Here is a 17,626-nt window from a genome sequence, read left to right on the forward strand (position 1 = left end):
CTGGACAGTGCTCAGGAGGAAAGGGACCTGGGGGTGCTGGTTGACAGTCGGCTGAACATGAGCCAGCAGTGTGCCCAGGTGGCCAAGAAGGCCAATGGCATCCTGGCCAGTGTCATGAACGGTGTGGCCAGCAGGAGCAGGGAGGTCATTCTTCCCCTGTACTCAGCACTGGTGAGGCCACACCTTGAGTATTGCGTCCAATTCTGGGCCCCTCACTTTAGGAGGGACGTTGAGATGCTTGAGCGTGTCCAAAGGAGAGCAATGAGGCTGGTGAGGGGCTTGGAACACAAGCCATATGAAGAGCGACTGAGGGAGCTGGGGTTGTTTAGCCTGGAGAAAAGGAGACTCAGGGGTGACCTTATCACCCTCTTCAACTTCCTGAAGGGTAGCTGTGGTGAGCTGGGGGTCGGTCTCTTTCTCCGGGCAACAACCGACAGAACAAGAGGACACAGTCTCAAGCTGCGCCAAGGGAGATGCAAGCTAGAAATAAGGAGGAAGTATTTTACAGAAAGAGTAGTCAAATACTGGAATCATCTACCCAGGGAGGTCGTGGAGTCACCATCCCTCGAAGAGTTTAAAAAAAGACTGGATGTGGCACTTGGTGCCATGATCTAGTTGAGGTATTAGAACATGGGTTGGACTCGATGATCTTAAAGGTCTCTTCCAACCTAGAATTTCTGTGTGTGATTCTGTGTGATATTATGTACATGCAGAAAACAGACTACACTCCTAATTTCACTGACCTCCGAAAGATTATTTTCCATAGCTCTTTTATGGAAAATACATGGAATAGTCCAATTAAGTGTTACTGAGAAATACAGTGTTTGCATGACTGTATACAACTATTTAAAAGACAAGCATAAATGTCTCAGGATAATGCAGCAAGAAAATCTTTGAAACAAGTATATTTTTAAAAATGTTTATTGAAATGCCTTCATTGCATCATGCAGGATACAAAAATCAGTATTAGAAAACCTTTATAACTATACTTGGGAATAAAATCAAAAAAAAATGAGGAAAAAATTACTGTATAAACAAAAGCAATTTATTTGATAGTGTTTTAAATTATAGATTACAAGCTGTGATCTGCACAGATGATAACAATTATCTTGCAACAACAGTCTCTTCTATGATTCAAGTAGAAACTGATGTTTGTCATGCTAGAACAACCACATCACCTGTACATACCACAAACCTATTCATTACAGCTACAGGGTTTAAAAAGTATAACAAAAATATTCTGCCAGCATATTTCTATTGTGGTTTCAGTTTATTTATTCAATTAAAAGCCATTAACTTTTTCATCAAAGAAAAAAAGGTGAATGTGCTTTCTTCTAGTACACAAACCACAGAGTGTGTAAGTTTCAATTATAATCAAAGAGAACCTCTTTAAAGTCATAATATGACACTTTCTTGAAGTTAATTTCAATTAAATACTTTATCTTTTTGCAATATTACTAAAGGACTTAGAGGTGATTTTAAAATGGGAGACTGCTGCCCCCTCAGTATTTTTGCTGTTTTAGGAATCTCAATCCCTACTACTTCAAACTTTCAGAGTTTCTTATTCATACACTGTTTAGTGTAAACTCTTGGAACTCACCTCTCCCCTTTTATTCTATTTGACAGCATTATTCTGTGCAGATGTACATTAAACAACAAAACAATTCTCTGGGACTGAAAGCTTGGCTCCAAAGAATTCAGACAGGTAGAGATTTTGGTGCTGGCTTCAAGGCAGGCAATATTTGAGAGATTTCAATAGAGCATTCACTTGGCACAGAGTAACATTAGAACGATACTGGGACCTTATATATAAAAGTGCTGTAGAGTCCAGAATCAGCTTATTCTGTTCAACAGGGAGGATTTAAAAAATCCTTCTTTATGAGGAAGTTAATACATGTGTTTCCATTTCTCATCCTTGTGGAAAAAAATGCATCTTTATAAAGCTATCCTTCTCGGAATTTTTTGTTTTTCTCTTGTTGAGCTCCATAGATGCGAACTTTAAACATAGAGTTGTTGCCACAAAGTGTTTGAACACAAAGAATATAATAATTTAATTACATTAAAAGTTATTAAGAGTTTTGGCACTATCCCTTCACAGAAAGTTAGGTACAAGTAACAATATGAAAATGTAAGGGAATCATGGAACTCTTTGGCTCTGTTGTAACATTTAACTACTAAGGCAAGAACTGTGTGTACCTTAGGGCTTCTTTTTTGTTTGTATTTCTATAAAATACTTGACTAAAGGTTTTAAAAAGTCACCTAATCATCTATAAATGTCAAATGTTGCATATTAAAATATATGCTTATTACACCTTTTTGTTTCACTACTAGAATTTTTGCATACCAGTGAGAACACACACACTTGTAAACTGTTCCGTATAAATTTATGAAGACATTCTCTGTATAAGAGAGTTTGTAGAAACTTATCATTCAACTAAGATGCTGTAATTAAAATTGCCTGATTATCCATTTTGGAGCACTATGATTCTCTCAATAGCTTTAGCTCGTTCATTCCTATAAAGATCAACTACAACAGGTCACAACCCCCCCCTTTTCCATGCATTTGTAACCCCCTCTCAATCTGAGGTTTTTGGGTGCACATCATAAGGAGGACATTTCAGGGTATTCACTGGCTTTTCAGCTGTCACTTGCTATGGCTAACTTCATTAGTTATGTTATTGCAGAATGCCCTATTGCTCTCTTTTATTATAACATGAAGTGGGTGTAGCCTTCTGCGCCTGTAACAATGACATCCATCCATATCCTCATGGCTTCTGGAGAAGGAGCAACCATGTAGTAGATGCGGTCATGGGTCTTAACACTGAAGGTCAGCAGCGGGTTGGGACTCTCGAATAAAATGCAAAGAAGATATCAGAAGAGTGAAATCAAAGCCATTTATTGGTATCAGAAGTGGATTTGCTTACAGGGATATTTATGAATAGGGTTAAGAAGAAAGATAAAGTGCTGTACCACTGCATCTTATATGGCAGCAGAGATGCATTTAAAGTGTTTGTAGCCATCATAAACACCTTTTACAGCATTTTTCCAGTAGACTATTACACAGTACTACAGGGCTTCAAGCTGTTGTTTCATGCCCAAATTAGTAACTCCCCCACTCTGTCCAGTGGCTTCCACAAATTGTTCACAGCTCATTTAAATTACAAATGAGAGGCAGGGTGTGCCATGAACTGCTGGCACAGTTAACTCCCTCCCTGGGATTGAGGCATGCAGCCAGCCCTTGACTTGTCCAAGCCACTGATTTCGGTGGTCTTGCCACTGGACTAAGGAACTCCTTGCAGCAAAACTACTTTGCAGGTAGACACTTATCTCTGCTTCCGTCAGTATAAAAAAGCCACCAAAACAGTGCTAATCACTGATTAGCTTCCTCTTCCTTTTCCTCCACTCCAGGGTTTCTTTTTAAGTATTTGTTCGGGTTTTTTCCCCCTCCAATATTGTTAGTTCTCCCTTTAATTTTACAGCTGCTACATACTTTGGGTACTCTGTGTGATACATGGTTAAAACAGCAATAACAAAGTTTACCTTATATGCATTCTTTAGATGATCATAATAGACTTCTTCAATAGCTTGAAAATATATTACACCTTTTAATTTAGTTTCGTGTTTGTCTAAAACAGAAAAGAGAGAAATTACCTCAGAACTGAAATGACCACTAAGAAGCAAAAGCTTAATTTGCATTTCCATATGTATTCAGCTGATAAGTAACTGACTTAACAGTTCTACTTCTGAAATCCCATAGATACCTTCAAATTTTCTTACTAGTTTGTTGGTTTTATTGAGAGATGCATTTTTGACTTTAATATGTCTTCTTCTTCACCTAGTTTCCAAGGATAAAAGCTTTTGTAATTTCCTCATCTATTTGCAAGTCACTCCCTTCACTGAGTTGGCTAAATGTTATGGAGGGTATTAGCCCACAGAAGGACAGATATCTCTCAGATATATCCACTCTTCCAATTCCATGAAAACCAGCCAGAGTTCACACAGTTCACAGGCTACGACCTCCAGTTTGCCTTGAAGAGAAAACTGCAACGATAATCGAATTTCAATACAATCTGACAGCAAAATCTTTATATTAGAACATAGTTTGTGCATGTACTTTAAAAAAATGCTTCTTCACATGTGAACTTAAGAGTCACCACTAAAATTTTTCACAAGGAAAAGGAGCAGGGCAGGGCAGCATCTTCCTGCCATTTTCACTCCATCTTCCTGCAGTGGAGAGAGAAATAGTTAAGAAGCATCCCAATTGCATGTGGACACTGAAAGGCAAACTTCCTTTCACTCCCAGCACTTTTGTATTAGGGGAATATAATGTTTTCTGCCCCCAAGTCATAGTATCATCTCAACACTGAACAGTCATGCAGAACATCTTTATCAGTCCCATGAGGGATTCTGCTGTCATTCAAACACTTGGGGAACTCAGCTAACATCCTATGTGTAGCAATTCTTAAAGTTTCATAGGATGGCAAAATAAAATCCCAGAGAGCAAATGATGCAGCTCTGGGAATCTTCCTGCCAGCCCACAGAGAAGCAGTGCTGAAGCATTGAGATACAGGATTATGAGATCACAGCACACATTATACTGAGATAAACACAGCACTATACAAAGTTTGCTGTCTGTGCACTACTAGTAAGCAGGGGATCCACTCTCTTTTCAAGCCCCACCTGGGGCCTTGGTTACTAGACTATTTCAGGTACCCACAAGCTCCCATTGAAAGTGTCTTGGTAGAGTTCCCTGAATGCTTCAGTTCAGAAAGTGCAGATGCTTCAGTCACCACACTAAGCTGTCAGACTTCAGGCTAAGTTCTTGGTTCAGTGCATTGGCAGAACTAAAGCATTATCTCAGGACATTCACTCAGAGTTCAATTACTCTGAATTTGCAGCACCAATATTTATTTTGGAAATCTACTATGTATTTAAAGATCTAAAGATTTAAACGATCCTCACTCATACAAGCAGCAGCATTTTAGTGCAGCTGAGACTCCTCATAAAACTATGCTTATTGGCTGGAGTCCTTGAGACATTAGCAAAAGTTTTCTTTGGTAATTGAGATTACATTATGGCAACTATAATGACCTCAAATGAGAAACCATTAAATGTTAACATAACTACTAAAAAAAGACAAAAAATTATCAGTACCAAATAGTAACACTACTGTGTGTTACAAGCCTTCCTAACCAATAAACCAGATGTTTAGAACAAAATAAAGAATGTTTGTCACATTCCTCACTGTATTACTGCAAACTAGTAAGAAATATTCAGTGGGTATGTAATGAATGAATGTAATGAATTCAATTTTATGTTCCTTAGAAGTTGCTGGAAAGGAGTTATGTCAATAAAGTAAATGAAACTGTTTGGGTGGTTTTTGTACTCGGTGTTTTCTTCTGCATCTTAGCAATAGCCGTATTGCATATGCCTATTTCTGGCATCTCTGAACAATAAATATTCAGAGCACAATGTTATTTTTGTGTCTTCCTCAGAGCTGAAACTTCAAAGTCAAACCACTGTGTATATTTGCACAGCATTTGGAGAAATAAGTATGTTCTTAAATTCCCCATTTCTGGGTTTACCCTAAGATAACAAAGTAATGTAATGCTTATAATGGCTTGAGATATTGTGTTACACAACTTCATGAACAGAAAGACTTTTGGACTATTGCGCATTCTTAATCTGAAATTCCTTACACTTTCAAAATAAGGCAAACTCAAAAAGTCTACCTTGTATGTTTAATTTCCTGAAAACCTTTTCTTCACATTAAGCACAGGACTGTGGAAACATTCACTTCAATTTTCACACTAAGTATAAATAATATTCGTATGAAGGGTACAAGAAATCATTCAGTCATTGAGGGAAGTATATAATATTTAAAAATAAAATATGTGGAACCATTATTCTGTGTACTTGTAATCTGACCATCTTCCATTTTTTCTCTTGCCCATCTGCATCTCCTCCTTTATTTTGTTTTCTATGCTCAATTCTGCCTTACCTGGCATGAGGATTGAATGCTATAGGGAAGGGTTCACATGACCTCTAAGGAATGGATGAAATGGAAATCGAAGTTGTATCTGGATTCACTATGTGTTCATAACTCAGCTGAGTTTGATAAAAAAATAGAAGAACAGATGTACCTGAGTAGCAATCCTGCAACTTACCTGCATAATAAGTAAAAGTTCTCTTGTTTCTGTCAAAAACAAACCACCGTTTTTTCCATGTTTTAATTTTCCCTCCCATTTTAATCAGAAAGCCTCGGCAGGTTTTCTCAGTGAGAGAAATGTGGTAACAGGTCTCTATGTTGTGCCCAGCTGTTTCAATGTGACTTCGTAGGTCGAAGTCTTCCTTTCTAATGGGCAAATAGCGAGTCAAGGGACGGGCCTATAGGAAAGAAAAGAAAATCATATTATTTTTAAGAGAAGCCTTATCATCTCCTACTCTTTCTGCTGGGAAGACATAACTGAAAACTGCTTATTAAAGTTTAAGAATAAATGTAAGAAAAATAAAGAGCTTTTACTGCAGCTCTAATTTTCTTGAAAAGAAAAATCCTTTAAACTTCTAACTTTACAGTGTTGGACAACTTTGTAAAAGCCAGATATAGTATAGAAGTTTCTTGAAATCAACAGCTGATAAGCCGGTAAAACAGAGGCCAAAGCACAGAAAAACTGTCATAGAATTAAGACATTAATTAAATGTAAGGGTGTGTTGCTGCCTTAGATGAAGTCCAAGAACTTCATATGTAGGATGTTAAGCAAACTCTTTATTTCTCTAAGTACTCACTGCACAGATGTCACTCTTTAATTTTAAGTTACTGCTACAGGCATTTTTATGCAGCGTATAATATATAAATAATAAGAACATGCTATTGCAAGAAACATTAATAATAGGAATGAACTGTAATTGCCAGTTAGTTTCACAGATATTGCGATGAACAAAACAGAATTATTTTCTGCTGCACAAATTAACTGTGATAACTAGTTCACATTCCTCTGCAAAAGACAGCAAAGCAATGCAGAAGACAGTGCCTCCTTCTTGATTGCAGTTCAAGACCCTGCACCAAGCCTGGATAGTGTCAGCTGGGAGAACAAACAGGAGGAGATAATGATTTAGAACCTCTGCCAACTGAGGGAAGATTCCAGTTTTCTGTGCCTGGAGGGTCTATGCATAATCACCACCCCGTCATTTTAAACACAGAAGACAGGTCTCCCAGAGGAGCCTCCAACTGCAGCTGAGGCAGAGGCTACTTTGGAACAGAAGCTAATTTTAGATGCTTTCAAGGATCTGTGAAAGGACCATCTCCCTCTCTCTCTCTCCCCCTGGACTCCAGAGAAATCAGTGACCTGAAGAAACTAATCTGCCCCTGCTCCATTCCTCAAGTTAGCCTGTTAAATCCCACTGTGAGACTCAAATCAAAGGGACTTTCCCTCATTGCATTCTTAAGAGCCTCTTGGTGCAATAGGAGCTGTGTTCCTCACAAGAACTCTTAGCACCCTTCTAAAATTATGCAGTTCTGTATGATACGAGCTGGCACCGGCTCTGGCAAGTGCAAAGATAGAGTTCCTTCCTTTCGTTTACATTTCTAAGTGCCAGAAGGTGCTGGGGAAAAAATTGGTCTCACTGTACAAAAGAAAGAAAAAAAGTCCGTCATTTTTGACAGATAAGTTTTTGCCTTCCTGCCAATTCAGTCTTCTTCTGTCTGCCAATTAGCAGTAACTGACGGGACATTCTATTACAACACATGCATGCTCTAGTTTGGGATAAAGATATCAGCATTGCATTGTTGTTTATGCCATATGTGAGTTGTCAACAAATTTCTTAGAAAAAAAGGAGGGAAGCAAGTAAAATTTAGCATTCCTGATTACATTTTATATGAAAATAAATGAATGAATATATTTAACTAGAAACAGCTGGTGAAATATCAGCAAAGGCAGCACAGATAAAACCAGAAAGATATTCCAATATGATATGGAATCTTCTGCACTCAAATATCTATTAAGATGGAGACATCTATTAGACGTCTATTAAGGTGGAGACATTGTCTTGCTCTGGTATACAAGCAATGACTGCCTAGTCATTTGCTGTACCTCATAGATATTATTAGTTTTGGAGGAATAAACAAATAGGTAAGACACTAAGCCTAAAGAAAACTCAAAGTACCTCTAAGCTCAAAGAAGAAGCAAAAGTATGTTGGAGGTAACAATTTTTAAATTAAGCAATGTTTCTCATGTTGTACAGTGCCATTAACTTCAGAAAAAATATTTACTCTGTACTGTAGATGTGGAGCTGAAAAAAACTTCCTTATTTGTCTGTCAAATGTTTGGAAGTAATAATTCACATTTCAAGGCATTTTATGTATTAAAAGAAAAAGCAGAGCAAAACAAACCCCCCCCCCCAACTCCACACCAATGGTTTATAAAATTAACACATTCACAAATTTCTGTTATTCTGGCCAAAAAATTCTGCTCTGCCTATATTCAGTAACAAACTTTATAGGATTAATATTCATACTTTTTATATAAAATGCTAAATAGATGCCTATGCTGTTATCTAACTTTAAATGAATACTTGGCTCCAAGAGCCCAAACATACTTTTAGCAAAACAATTGCACCTCAGAAATACTAAATCTATCTGTTCAGCTGAAAGCAGTTCTGTTTACCATTGGCAGAAATACACTACGTCCTTTTCTGTATATGAAGGGGAAGTCTTGCACTTCAAAACCATTTCACATCCCCATATCTGACCTGTGCTCTTTGTTTCTCTCGTATTTTGACTTCTTTTTCAATTAATTTTTGCCTCTGGCTCGTTTCTTCCTCCAATCTTTTCTCCAGTTGCTCCCTGCGGCGTTTTTCTTCTTCCAGAGCTCGTTTCTTAGCTTCCATCTCCCGTTCCTAAATACCACAGCACACAGAGAACTTCAATTATATGCAAAACTATAGTGGGCAATGTCATTTCTAAGCTAGGGCTAAATACCTTTTTGTCCCTTAACTAGGCAGAAATATATATCCAGCACACTGGAATGAAATTTGGAGTAAGAATTGCAAATAGAAATTAAGGTTCTTCTTAAGTAAGTCCCCCAGCAGGTGTCAAACCAATGCTGAACAAGTTTCTGGGGATTTTGCCATCAGCTTGTCCTTTGAGATATTGCATATGGGCTCAAGGCTGTAGTGTGAGGTGAAGCCATGGAGGGAGAGGTGTTTTTTAAGTATTTATTAGGTATAAGCTGGGTGGGTTTCTATGTTGCATTAGGAGAATATTATCCAAACTTACATGCCTCCTCTTAGTCACTCAAAATTACACTTACCCTGGTCTCAAGCAGCCGAGTCTTTTCAGCATGTGCTTGTTTGAGAAGTCTCTCCATCTCCTCTATTCTTGCAACATTTGAAGTGCTAGCACTGCAAAAGACCCCATTATTTCTTATTTAAAATAATAGGTGGTATTTAAAGAAATATTTTGCAGTCCACCATAATTTAAGAATGGAGTTCACAGTGTTCAGATCCAATTCAGTGCAGTAGCCACTAACAAAAAAAGAGGTATCTTTGGTGAGTTGATAAGTGACTACAGCAGTTCTGTTTCTTCTGTACTTTGAGCACCCACAAATTTTATGCATTTCTACAAAAAAGCTTCTCCTGCCTTAAACATGGTAAAATATAACTTATACATTTTAAATTGGTCAGAACAAAGCATCATAAATTGTTTTCCTTTAAAGTCTGATAAGGCTTGAAAATATGCTCAAACACCATCTAAAACAGTATGAATTAATTTTACTTAAGGGAAATTTTGTCAAGGAAAATTAACTGGCTATCTTCCAGAATCTATCAACAAAATCAGCCCCCACTCTTTTCTTCTTTCACCAAAGTTTGCCTTGTGAGAAACAGAAAGATCTGTTGTAAACGATCCTTTTATGGTTTTTGTATTGATTTGGGCTAGTTTTTTCATTGTGTTGCTTTCTTTTGTTTTCCTTCTGGCATTGCCTGCAAGAGTCAGAGGGGAGCAGAAGAGCAAGCAGTACCAGTGAAATTCAACAGCTGTTGGGGGTTTCCCAGTCCTGGGTTGGAGACTGGACTTACAGGATAGTAAGATCAGACACACACCATCCTCCTTCCAAATGGTCAGAGCAGGAAGTCAGAGAGAAAGGTTTCATATCACTGGCACATTAGCTCAATGCACAGATTTAGTTCCCAGCCTGTCTCCAGGTATCAGAGACTTGTTGATTATCCATTTAAAACAGAAATCCTCAAAACCCAAGTCCTAATGTTTTTGCTTTAAGAAAACCAAAACCAACATCAACCAATGCAAAAAAGCCCAAGCAAACCAGCCAGCAGAATGACTGCCAGTGGTATTTTCTAAAACTCTTAACACTGCAGTGATAATGACATTAAAGGGGAAATCAGGGGCTTCCCTGTAACAGCAAACAGATGCTAAGTAAAACACTACATGCTAGCCAAAAAAGCTGTCCTTGTGTTCACAAGGTATTCATAGTGCTGTGACAAAGCTGTACTTGATCATCAGCCTCTAGTTATGCTTGTGAAACTGCTGGGGCTGGACTGTGAGCAGGAATGAAAGCACTACCAATGTCAGATATAAAAAATGGACTGTCAGGAGAGAATGTTTGCACACAATTTTGAGACTCATCTGGATTTTTAACACAGATCATGGAAATTCCTTTAATCTGAGAAATGGTGTCTGAGCTGACAGCCTCTGAAGATGAGTAAAGCAAGCCTTTCAGTGTCATCTCTTCATTTTTACTGACCCAGAAAAGAGAGAGGAAAGGGCAATAAGACTTTTGGAAGAAGCCTGAGTGTTTCAGCTTAAGCACCTAGTTGGTTAACATGCTAGACTTGTGGAACAGTGTATGTCATCAATGGAACATGTCCCTGAAGAGTTTCTTATCAGAGGAAATTCCTTCCCTGCAGTGATCAGGTGAGGAAACACTGATTGCTCTTCAGTAAACTTCAGCATTATCACTAAAGTTTTGCACAGTTTTATTTCCATCTTTCAATAAACAGGTGAGATGTAGTTAAACCCGATTATGAGGAGGTAGACAAATATGATGCCTGTCTAATGATCTTACATTTTCTCAACCAATCAGCAGCATTCACACTATCACAGTGTACATGTACAAACTCTCTTTTTTCATATGACCCTATGACAATTGCAGGATCAGGAGGAAAGAAGATTTACCTGGAAATGTTATCTGGTGAGCATGCTGATATGCTTGTCTCCATACTGTCAGAGCTGTCTAAACTTAACGTGTCAAAGGTGTGGTCCTTGTAACTACGATCTGGGTAATGGAAACTGTTCAAATACACATTGGATTCTGATGCTGTTCTGCTGTAAAATTCCGGAGACTTCTGCCTTTGGTTTTCACAGATGTGCTGATGGTTATACCCTATAAAGTACAGAGGAAACACTGATTTCTCACAAAAATTATGTCACAGAAGCATAACTTGTTAGCAGCACAAGCATTTTTAACATCACCTCAGAATTAACTGCACTGTGACTAAGGTACTACAAGATTACAGTTAATTTTACAAGTTAATCACACTGAAGTAAAAGCTTTAAATACCTGTTTTATCTATGATGGATTCAAATATATGCACATTAGTACAAGTGACTTTTCAATATATGTTCTTCTATAGGTATTATGAAACTCTAATTTGAAAAATGATATTTACATTTTAAAACAACAATTAGGCCTAATCTGGAAAGTAATGTAGTTAAATCCAGGAATTTAGAAGAAATGACACTGACTAAATTAGAAAAAAAAGAAAAAAGTCCTGATATTCAATATTCTTAAGTACTTGTCTGGTTGACTTTATTAATATTAATTTTTTTTGGGGGGGGAAACTTTGCTTTCTGGTAACTGCAATTGGACTTTTAGTTCAGCTGAAATAATACAGGCTGCTTCTTATAGAATCATAGTTACTAGTATAGAGGTACTTTACTGGAATTTTGAAATTGCAGTTCATCCTATGGAATTGAAGCAGATCCTTATAGCTCAATGATTCTGAAGAAAAATAAGGTTCATGCAAAGGTTCTTTTGTTATTTTTCCACAAAAACATTTTTTTCTGAAAAGTCATCCTCCTTGAACACAGGGAACTTTGTTTGGCAATGTGTCCTTTAAAAATGTCTCTTCACAATTATTTTTATCTCATGCCTCCGTTGCTCTTTAAAGTAATGCAGACTTTGAGAGAGGTTGTTGAGCTTGCCTGATGAGGAAGAGTTGTCATTTTAACTGCTGAAGTATTTTACAGTGCCCTTTAAGGTTGTTTCATCTATTGATTACAAATGCAATTGCACTGCTCATCTTTTCCTTCAATGAATGCAAGAAGTGAGACTTTCTAATAGTTCTGATTGTTAGGTTTGTAATATTCTCTGCACATTTCTGACCCAAATTCTGAGCTGCTGGCAGAGCTGGAGATTAGGAAGGATTGACAGACTACACAAAAAGCTCACATTCTTACAGGAAGGCAGCCACTGACATTCCACATATTTAAGATAAACAGACATGGGAAAAATGCAGACAAATGTACAAATACAGCAAGGTCCAGATACAAATTTTTACTAGACACCATTAAGACACTGATGCATGAAATCATGAAAGCATGCTTAAAGTGCAGTGTTCTTCTGCCTCATTCTCATTCTCATTCCCTATCTCTGCATACCAAGTTACTCTCTGGTATTTTTTGCTAAGCCAGAGCTGGGAGAGTCCCAGTTCAGAGAGCCAACAACTGCAGTTATCTGAAAAGTGTGTCTTCAGCTGAATAATTAAAGCATTTCATTGAAGAAACTGTGCCCTACAAGCATTTCCAAGGTAGTTTTCTCCTCACTTCCGTCTGTATCATACAAAGCTTTCTTGGAGATAGTTAAAGCTGGTTTCTAAGGAACTAATAAGACTCACTTGCCATTTAAATAAACGCTGAATTTCAATCAAAAATTCAATTGCATCGATTAGTAAAAGAGACAAAAGGGACACAAATACACCTCAGCAGTCATAAATAATAACATCACACAACACAGGTGTTCCTGATTCACACCTGTGGTTTGCTTTTTCCCCCTTATTTTGACAAATGCTTCCGTTATTGCAGATAAGCAATTATCTTTCATACATGAACCTTTGGAATGACTAATTGCTCCTGTGAAATGGTTATCAATGATTCATTAGCGAAAGAGAGAAAAAAATAAATTACTGAAAAAACTTAATTCACATGCGTGTTTTTCTGTTGAGCCCTCTACAAATCCTTGCCTACTCAGAAATTTTAATTCCATATTTTATATTTCTCTGCAAAATAAACCCATCTAAAAGACATAAAGCAGCATAGCAGAGCTACAAACACTCTACCTCTTAAGATAAAGAACTCATTTTTGAAGAAAACATTTATTAGTCAAATTTATGCAATCATGCAAATATAACTAAACAGTGGAAGAAATCAACATTTCTTAGGTTGCAAAATGAGATGCATTCACAGAAACAAAGCATAATTCAGTGTTTGCCTTTTATCTTCATGCTGTAAGCAGCATGAAGCTCAAAGCTGAGGATCAACTGTGTACCAACACAGCTTCACAACTGACCTACCTCCATTACAGCCACATGCACATACTAGGCAGGTAGAATCTGTTGTTAAAGGAATTTTTAGCTGCTCAGGTGCCTATTCACACAACATGCACTTAAAAATATTAGACTCCTTGTAAGATCCAGTACTTAACTAAAATTTTCCACAAGCCAAGATTTTATCAGTAAAGTCTAACCTGATACAAGAGCTAAAATATTTGTTGTTGCATTGGTTTTACTACAGAGTTCCACTGCTCTGCAGCAAACCTGTAAACAGTATTAACCTTAACAATGTTAACAGCCATACCATTGAGAAAAATATTGCAAAAACCCATAAAGCCATGTCATCAAAGAAAAATACTCCACAGGAGTTACTGCAGAATCACAAAATCCAGGTATACCACCACAAAATTATAGTGAGGGTAGAACTAAAGGTGAAAGCTGTTATTAAAAGTTGCACTGTCAAGTATGTAAAAAACCCACTAGTATTTTATGAAAATGATCCCATTACATTTTTATTTTATTCTTCTTTTATTCATATTCTTTCTTCTTTCTCTTTTTTTTCCTCCCCATTTGTAAAGACTGACATTAACATGTCAAGATACATTTGTTGTGTAGAAACATGCCAAAGTAGGAAGCCCAAGTCTGTCTACATTGTCATTGTCGCTCACAGAGCTGCAAAGATTTTTGAATTTTCTGCTCCACTTGTGTGGCTATGAGCAAAGAAGCAAAAAATCAGGCCTGTGCAAAGCCATAGCTCAGCAGATATTAGCCTGAGTCAGAAGTTTTGTTGTGACAGGTTATTTGACAGCAGGAAAAAAGAATTTTTGAAATGCTGTCATTATTTAACAATTATTTAAAAGTTTTTCAAGAGTCTAGGAACTGCTTGACAGTGCTGATGCAACTGGTACTTTTGCAAAAATATCACATGAGGAATACAGCCAGGGAAGGGGATATTTTCATACCTTTTCTGTTTTTTCCTGAGTTTGACAAGAAAAAGACTGAAAAACAAACAAAAAAGGCTGACTCCTTTGAAAAGTTTCTAGATTGTTTGTACAAATATCCCTTGCTTGCAGTATATTGTTTTTTTAATACAGAGCTTACAAAGGACACAAATAATTATCTTATTGGTACATAAGTTGTCTGTCCCAAAAGCTTTGTTCCCAGCACTGTGTCTGGTCTTACACTTTAACTCCCAGCTAATCATTCCTTCTTTCCTTCTGGAGTCCATCCTACAGTCAGGGGGACTGCATTGGCTAACCCTCCCTCCTTGTGCAAGCTTCTGGCACCCAGCACTCCCTGGGAGCTCCAGGCATCCATCCACCTGTTCAGGGTGAGGTCTCGAGATTGTACCAAACAGCAGCTTCTTCACTCTGTTTTTGCATATGGTTTGGTTACAAAGACATGTCCACAGGAGGTCAGTTTATAAATACAGTCTGTCAAAAATACCTCATGAATGACTGCTAAGAAATACCTTTTCCACTAATAATTTACAACAAATATGTATCCTCTAAAACATTTAAGTTGCCCTTAACTCAGGCTATGATTACTGACTGTGACTGTTTCTTTCAGTAACAATTCTTGAATTCCTATGACTGAACATGGTTTGAAAATCCTAGAATAAGGACTGTTTATTACTTTAAAATCCATGAAAATATTTATTACTGCATCCAGCCTAAAATTTATTCATAGATATTGCTTGTTCCTGCATAAAGAAAATGAGAATGAACTCCATGTTAAAACCCAAGAGGCTGTTCTTAATTTCCTGATTTCACTTTTAACTTTCCTTTTTTTTCAGCTCAGACTTTTACAGTTATCTTCTTGGACTGAAATAAGAAAAAACAGAGAAAGCATATTGGAGAAAACTCACTTTGGACCATGACTAGTTAGTGATAACACTCAGATAATATCTTTAAACCAGCTGAGCTGCTACTGCCTCCAGCCAGCCTTGAATATACTTGTTTTCAGATCTACATGCACACACCAGAACATCTGGTCTAGAAATTTGCTCAATGCTGTTGAGCTCTAAGGAGCACAGGAAGGTACTAACACCACATCTGGAGCACATCATCCTCTTTGGATAGCAGTGTGTGGGTCACTGCTTGATAGCCAGGGCTCCAGACTGAGTGGATAAAGTGGCATTTATCATGTGAGACCCTGTCTCCCCACTGAACCCAGTTCCAGTGCACTGGGTGCAGCTCTATGCCCAAGGTATCAGGAAGCCAAGACACATGTCATTTGCAATAGATCACTTTGGAAAACTGACGAAGTGAAAAACCTGTCAAGTGGGGAAAGAAATGCAAGGAAAGCAAGTGCTGACTCACTACACATGACAGGTAGAGAACACTTTTTATCTATTCATCACCTTTTTTAGGTGACCAACTAACTTTTGGAGCAGGAAGATTAGAGAGCTCATATTTATCACTATAATCAGTCTCTATACATTTACAGTCCCACTGATTTGTCAGTAAATCTTCTGAAAAGTATTCACTTATCCTGAAAAGGCAAACCTGATCTACCTGATCTACAGGACCACTGACATAGCATCTGACTTGGTTTTCAAAGATGTATTTAAAGATGCCCGATGAAGTTAATTGTAGTTACTCAGACTCTAGTCCTGTTGACTTTAGTGGAAGACAAGTAAGATTTCATAGTTTTAATGGATAATGATATTCCATTTCAGTAGTCCTGTGTGGTGTGTTGAAGCAGTATACAACATGTTCAGAACATTACCCAAATCTCATTGTTCCACAGAAATGGACTTTCTTTACCTTTGACTTTGAAGAAAGTTTGTTTTCCTTCCATGTGCTAAGTATGGGTGTGAAGTGTGAGGGGAAACCAGAAATCCCACCAAGACAAACCCAGTCCCTTCCCTGCTCAAACAACAAAGAAACTTCTATTAAGGACCTGTAAGGCTGAATGAAAGGTGCTTAAAGATTGTTTCTCTAGCCCTTCTGTATAGCTGGATTGAAATACTCTGGGATCTTACCCCATCCACCTGACTTGGATATTCCTGTCCTTGCTGAGTTCTGCACTGCAGTGTGGAAAGAGCCCTGCAAACGCTTTTGTGGTGTGTTAACTAGACAAAGGAGCTTTCCCCAACCTAGAAATGTGGCACTGCAATGCAAAAGCAGCTACACTCTTCAAGTTCCTCCAATAGCAATAAATTCAAGGAGCTTGAGGTTGAACAAAAAGGGAATGAACACTTTAGTAACTACTAAGAGAGGCCACAAATGATCCTTGTGTTCCTATATCCTTCCTCTTAACAATGCTTTGAAAATCCTGTGACAGTTCAAATAAAGCACCTGTCAGCAGCACTGTTCCCCTTTGGCAAAGCTGATGTTTCAGAAAATGACATCTAGAATTGTTCTCTTTCCCAGTACAAATTAATCCCTTAAGCCTCTCTTCATAATTTTCTATTTCCATTCAAACTGCTGGATCTTTCAAAAAATTAACAGCCAACTTGTATGACAAGCATTATAGCACCTGATTCCTCAACAGCATATGAAAAGTGCTATGCCACCTGCCCCAATGAATACATCTCTCTCCTTCTCCCCTGCTTCTTTTTTTTTCTCAGGCCATAATTTCATTTTGATTTGTGAGGTTTCTCTCTTTCCCACTCTTAAAACAAGAAATCTGACCCTCCTCTTAGGTTGTCTTAATTGCACAGTGACAAAAAATTAAACATTAGAAGTGATTTATTTTTAAAACCCTTGCCTGTGTTAGGTTTGATAACACTTTAAAATTGTGCTTCAGGGCACACACTAACACTCTTTGCAACGATTTTACAGAAGTATTTCCAATTTTAAATACTTGATCTCTTGTTAGAGTTTAGCCAAAACATCCCTCTTGATTTTCAGACTGAAATAACATCACAATGATGACTTTGAACATAATTGCCAGCTATTCCACCTTTGCACACACATTACATCGAAGACACTTTCCAAGCTGAGCATGAAGCTCCTTTTTTATTGCACCTGAAATATGTAAAGATAAGTTAGCCACAACCTGTAAGGCCTGCCGCATAGCTAAAGCTCAATACCAACAAATCACAACAGGATCAGCT

At 37.6% G+C, this 17,626-nt stretch overlaps 1 protein-coding gene across 7 annotated transcripts in view; it reads right to left on the reverse strand.

Annotated features, from left to right (window-relative positions):
* Positions 1-905: 905 nt before the first annotated feature.
* PHLDB2 (pleckstrin homology like domain family B member 2) overlaps positions 906-17,626 on the reverse strand; it is a 63,136-nt gene continuing 46,415 nt past the window's right edge. For 5 of the 7 annotated variants that reach the window (XM_036381845.2, XM_054518621.1, XM_054518622.1 and 2 more), the window contains 7 exons: positions 14,526-14,561; positions 11,189-11,396; positions 9,309-9,399; positions 8,749-8,895; positions 6,168-6,387; positions 3,541-3,626; positions 906-2,847 (listed from right to left, as the gene is read on the reverse strand). In XM_036381845.2, the coding sequence (XP_036237738.1) occupies positions 2,707-2,847; positions 3,541-3,626; positions 6,168-6,387; positions 8,749-8,895; positions 9,309-9,399; positions 11,189-11,396; positions 14,526-14,561 (929 nt within the window). In that variant the 3' untranslated portion in view covers positions 906-2,706. The remainder of the gene's footprint in view (positions 2,848-3,540; positions 3,627-6,167; positions 6,388-8,748; positions 8,896-9,308; positions 9,400-11,188; positions 11,397-14,525; positions 14,562-17,626) is intronic. The other 2 variants (XM_036381853.2, XM_036381862.2) reach the window with 1 other exon arrangement.

The sequence above is a fragment of the Molothrus ater genome, chromosome 2 (assembly GCF_012460135.2).
Source record: "Molothrus ater isolate BHLD 08-10-18 breed brown headed cowbird chromosome 2, BPBGC_Mater_1.1, whole genome shotgun sequence".
Classification (NCBI taxonomy): Eukaryota; Metazoa; Chordata; class Aves; order Passeriformes; family Icteridae; genus Molothrus; species Molothrus ater.